The sequence below is a fragment of the Engystomops pustulosus genome, chromosome 11 (assembly GCF_040894005.1).
Source record: "Engystomops pustulosus chromosome 11, aEngPut4.maternal, whole genome shotgun sequence".
NCBI classification, from domain to species: domain Eukaryota; kingdom Metazoa; phylum Chordata; class Amphibia; order Anura; family Leptodactylidae; genus Engystomops; species Engystomops pustulosus.
Window position 1 is genome coordinate 6,673,694 of NC_092421.1, and position 6,000 is coordinate 6,679,693.

General features: G+C 47.6%; 1 protein-coding gene across 2 annotated transcripts in view; it reads right to left on the bottom strand.

The window, feature by feature from the left end:
* Window positions 1-6,000, bottom strand: part of VCL (vinculin) — a 74,476-nt gene that overhangs the window by 37,503 nt on the left and 30,973 nt on the right. For both annotated transcript variants that reach the window (XM_072129619.1, XM_072129620.1), the window contains exon 7: window positions 178-268. In XM_072129619.1, coding sequence (XP_071985720.1) covers window positions 178-268 — 91 coding nt within the window. The remainder of the gene's footprint in view (window positions 1-177; window positions 269-6,000) is intronic.

Genomic DNA, 6,000 nt, shown 5'->3' on the forward strand with positions numbered 1-6,000 from the left:
CTTATGCACTTATTATACAAAAAAAAGCTTTACAAATTATGCAAATTAGCCTGAGGGGCTCCAGGCTCTATAGGTGCTAATGGAGTCTAGAGCCCCTCAGGTGCATTTGCATAATTTTTGGACGTACAGGGTGTAGGTATTTGCTTAGCGTATACAGAAAATGTGACGTATTCTTACCTGGAGGAGCATTGGGGTCTCTCAGCCAACCCTTCGCCTGATTCATCTTGGAGTCAATCAGTGCTAGCGCCCTCTTCATGGCTTCTGTGTCCTATCAATGTGTTCAAATTGGACAAGCTTTATTTAAAATCGCTACCATTTGTTAAGTTACAAATCCCACAGGAAGGACACAAGCGAACCACAGCAAACAAGTCAGAAGTGTAAATCTATCATTGCACCTTATATAGTCATAGGGTTTCCTTGTGCTGGTTTATACAATACTGTGTACTGCTCTCTTAGGGCTTATTCACATGGCCGTCTGTGGGGGCGTACATGCGGCCGCATGTACGCCCTCATAGGTGGTGATAGTGGCATGGCACAGATACGGTGCCACGCGTGTGGCACCGTTCCGGGCCGCACACCGCAAAAAGATAGAGCATGCTCCGTCTTTCAGCATGTGTGTGCCTGTGTCCCGCTATTGTCTATGGAGGGAGGAGGGGCCACCTCCTCCTCCTCTCCAGCACATGGCAGGCATACCGCGTGTGAATGTACCCTTAACAGGTATATATGGCCAAATATACACCACCCCAAAGACGGCAATGGACTCACGGCGCACAACGGGAGTGGTACGGTGCCGCACACGTGCGGCACCGTACCGCTCCGTACCCCGTGAAAAGATAGGACATGTCATATCTATTCACGGCATACGGCACCATGCGCCGTATATCCCTATGGAGAGGGGCGGGGGTGAGCAGCACTCACCTCCTCCTCTCCCCACGCTGCCGCGTGCCCACCGTGCTACAGCAGTGTGAATCCAGACATGCACACGATGTATGCCCACCATACCGTAGTACATACATACATCGGCGATGCGGAGAGGAGCAGGGGATGAGCGCTGCTCACCCCCGCCCCTCTCCATAGGAATATACAGCGCACGGCGCCATGTCCTATCTTTCTACGGGCTACGGAGCATACGGTACGGCTCCCCTACAGCCATAGAAGTGTATGGGGGGGACGTATATCGGCCGTATATACGCCCCCCATACATGTGTGTGAATGTAGCCTAAGGGGGTATAATGTGTCCATAGGAGGGAAGGCCACAGTAAGGGGGCATTATACTATGTGGGGGACATTATTATACTACGCTTGCAGGTGGTTTAGGAAAGGGACTTATTGACCCTTTTTCTCTCGCCCAAAAGTTGGGAGTTTTTTAAAAGAAATACCACTAACTGTAGCGTCTGTGTTGCAAAACATTATCCACTCAAATGTCAACAAAAAAACCATGCACAATAAATCATCGCACAAACTCCAAAAACCAAGCAGCAGCCCTTTTATAGAGATCGTGAAATAACTCGGATTATTGTGCGAGGAGCCGGATGGCCCATAATCCAATCCGCTAACAGAAAACAGACCCTTTCCCTGGAAGAAGGAGGGGCCGCGGCGGCTATGAAGGATTATACAAATGGTCAAGGGTGAAGGGCTTTCATTTCAACACAAAAACCAAATCCATTTTTTTTCTGCTAGAAAAAAAAAAAATGACCTATTCAATTCAAACCAAAAACATCATTCATCATTGCTTTGGATATTAGCAAGAACACAAAGCCAAGTATAAAAAGTTACATACATAGAATTTCAGGGCACAACAGAACAATCACCTCAAATAATGGCTACATTTAAGGCTTGGGAGGCAAGGAAAATATGGTCGCACAATATAAAGTCACAAGAAAGTATTTGTTGAATGCTTAAAGGGAACCTGTCAGCAGGGACCTTATTTTCACTAAAGACAGATTGTAAAAACACAATGACACCTGCAGTGCAAAAATGTCTCTCCGCCTTTTCTAAGCATTTGCATTACAATATAATTGGGTGTTATAACTTACTCTTGCATCCTGACAAAATCCTGGGATAGTCCCAGGGGTTGGGCTTTGGTTTGGATGCATTTCAAAAAAACAACATGCGACTTGTCTGAGCTGCAGGCTGCCTCCATCTTTGAGCTCCTGTGCTTGTCCCTCCCCCCACTGATGTCATCTCACCAGGCTGTGACCTCTGAGAAGGAGCAGGAGGAAGGAGCTGTACAGGAGCATAAAGGTGGGGGCTAATATCTGAGGAGTGAGTAACACAGACAAGTCACATGTTGTTTATTGAAATGCATCCAAACCAAAGCCCAACCCATGTGACTACCCCAGGATTTTGTCAGGGTGCAAGAGTAAGTTATAACACACAATTATATTGTAATGCAAATGCTTAGACAAAGCAGAAAGAAAGATGTGCACTGCAGGTGTCATGGGCCTCTGCTACCTGTCTATAGTGAAAATGAGGTCCCTGGTGACAGGTTCCCTTTAAATCTCATCACATGTGGTTCATAATCACATAAGCATCTATGCCGATAAAGTCACATGTGACTTGCAGGAAACCATCCGGGTTTGGCTTCTGTACAAGCAGTATGTGTATGTCACAAAGCGACGCTGCAAACTTCATATCACACAACTAAAGTCACCTCGTATCCCAAGCCTAATCCACATAAAGCCAATAGAGAATATAGAATGCACTGCACTCGCATGTTACCAGGGCATGCGGCCTCCGCAGACATCTTACCTTCTATACCCCAGAACATAAAACAAAAAGAAACAAAACAATGTCATACACATAATACAGTACAACACTGGGGTTCTGGAAAAGTAACAAGCAAAATTCAAGAAGACCTAGACATTGAGATTTAAACCATTTTTAGATTCACATGTTTAAATGGCTCTCGTTTCAGCAAATAAATATTATTTGTAGACTAAAAAGTAATAAAATCATTTTCTAATCTACATTCAGTGTTCATTCTTCACCGTTTTCTATATTTTCTTTTCCTTGTCATTCATTGCATCAAAAAATAACTAGTCATGGTCATGTGATCAGGCCACGTGTTCAAGGACACGTTTATATATTCACTGAAAGATCATTACGAATGACATAAAAAGATTAACAAATTGTTAGACATTAAAAGGGGTTTTCCCATCTGGAAATTTACATTAAATTTAATTCATTTGCCATATGTAAACATTTCTTCTATTGGATGTTATTAAAAAAACCGTTCCCGTGTGAAGATAATTTCTCATACATGTAGCAATGTTGTCCCTTAGAAACGAGATGGCTTCCTTGGATACGACCACCTCACATTTAGGCAGCAGTGGCCAGACATGCGCTATTGAGTCCTGCCTGACCTCCTGGACTCAGCGATCATTACCACAGGACGGCTGCGGGACCTGCAGTAACTCCCGGACATTTCATATTCAGAAACTTTTTGTGTCTTTGTGCAATCCCTCCAGCAGAGGTGGTCGTATCCAAGGACACAGTCTTGTTTCTAAGAGACCATATGACTACATTTATGAGAAATAATCTTCACACAGGAACATTTTTTTAATAACATCTAATTGAAGAAATGTTTATATATCGCAGATTAATGAAACTGAATGTGTCTGCCCAGACAAGAATAACCCTGTGGACTTTTGGGCTCATTCACACAGCTGTTCATGTGGACGTACATGCGACCGCATATATGTCCCCATAGACGGCAATGGCGGCCCGACGGCACTGTGCCAGACATGTGGCACCGATCCGTGCCGCACACCGCAAAAAGATAGAGCCTGCTCCATCTTTCTGCCAGTGTGCGGCCGTGTGCCGCTGTTTCCTATGGAGGGAGGAGGGGTCACCACCTCCTCGCCTCCAGCGCACGGCCGGCATACCGGGTGTGAATGAGCCCTTTCTTCTGTAACGGAGCAGAGTGATCAGACACCGAGGCCGCATCCACATGTTGCACTGGGAATGCATCTTGAAAAGCAAATGCTCTTTGACTTGAACTTGGTAACAAATAACAAGTAAGAAAGCAAAACGCATCATCAAACAAAAACTCTGTGGTCGAAACGCCATCATCAGCAGCGACACTGCTGCATCATAGTGTGCACCCGCCGGCAGGTCGCATGGACGCGACTCTGCCGGCTAGAGAAGAAAGAAGACAGAAGCCGCTCCCGAGGATCAAGGGTGAGTATTAAGTTTTCTATTTTTAATGCACTTGGCAGGGGGCTGGCTGTATACTACATGGGGGCTGGCTGGCTACACCCTCAGCTTATACTCGAGTCAATAGGTTTTCCCAGTTTTTGGTGGTAAAATTAGGGGTCTTGCCTTATACTTGGGTCGGCTTATACTCAAGTATATACAGTACTTACCTGGCCGATGGAGTTCACCCAAAGTCCATTGTCCGACATCAATGCACTCTGCTGCGATTCACTAAGATCGTGCGCCTGATATCCTGCATGTGTCACTTCCCCGCTCAGGTCCCCGGAGTTCCCCTTCTTCTTCCTGGTGCATGTAAGTGCATTGTCCATGTATAATGCGCTGTGCGGGGAGTCACTAAGATCCTGCGCCCGATATCCTGCATGTGTCGCTTCCCCGCTCAGGTCCCTGGGGTTCACCTTATTCTTCCTGGTGCATGTAAGGGCATTGTCCGTGTATAATGTGCTGTGCAGGGAGTCACTAAGATCCTGCGCCCGATATCCTGCATGTGTCGCTTCCCTGCTCAGGTCCCCGGAGTTCACCTTCTTCTTCCTGGTGCATGTAAGTGCATTGTCCATGTATAATGGAAGTGCGGGGAGTCACTAAGATCCTGCGCCCGACATCCTGCATGTGTCACTTCCCCGCTCAGGTCCCCGGAGTTCACCTTCTTCTTCCTGGTGCATGTAAGTGCATTGTCCATGTATAATGGAAGTGCGGGGAGTCACTAAGATCCTGCGCCCGACATCCTGCATGTGTCACTTCCCCGCTCAGGTCCCCGAAGTTCACCTTCTTCCTGGTGCATGTAAGTGCATTGTCCGTGTATTATGTGCTGTGCGGGGAGTCACTAAGATCCTGCACCCGATATCCTGCATGTGTCGCTTCCCCGCTCAGGTCCCTGGAGTTCACCTTCTTCTTCCTGGTGCATGTAAGTGCATTGTCCGTGTATGATGCGCTGTGCAAGGATTCACTAAGATCCTGCGCCCGATATCCTGCATGTGTCGCTTCCCCGCTCAGGTCCCTGGAGTTCACCTTCTTCTTCCTGGTGCATGTAAGTGCATTGTCCGTGTATAATGCGCTGTGCGGGGAGTCACTAAGATTCTGCGCCCGATATCCTGCATGTGTCACTTCCCCGCTCAGGTCCCTGGGGTTCACCTTATTCTTCCTGGTGCATGTAAGGGCATTGTCCGTGTATAATGTGCTGTGCAGGGAGTCACTAAGATCCTGCGCCCGATATCCTGCATGTGTCGCTTCCCTGCTCAGGTCCCCGGAGTTCACCTTCTTCTTCCTGGTGCATGTAAGTGCATTGTCCATGTATAATGGAAGTGCGGGGAGTCACTAAGATCCTGCGCCCGACATCCTGCATGTGTCACTTCCCCGCTCAGGTCCCCGGAGTTCACCTTCTTCTTCCTGGTGCATGTAAGTGCATTGTCCATGTATAATGGAAGTGCGGGGAGTCACTAAGATCCTGCGCCCGACATCCTGCATGTGTCACTTCCCCGCTCAGGTCCCCGAAGTTCACCTTCTTCCTGGTGCATGTAAGTGCATTGTCCGTGTATTATGTGCTGTGCGGGGAGTCACTAAGATCCTGCACCCGATATCCTGCATGTGTCGCTTCCCCGCTCAGGTCCCTGGAGTTCACCTTCTTCTTCCTGGTGCATGTAAGTGCATTGTCCGTGTATGATGCGCTGTGCAAGGATTCACTAAGATCCTGCATCCGATATCCTGCATGTGTCTCTTCCCTGCTCAGGTCCCCGGAGTTCACCTTCTTCTTCCTGGTACATGTAAGTGCATTGTCCGTGTATAATG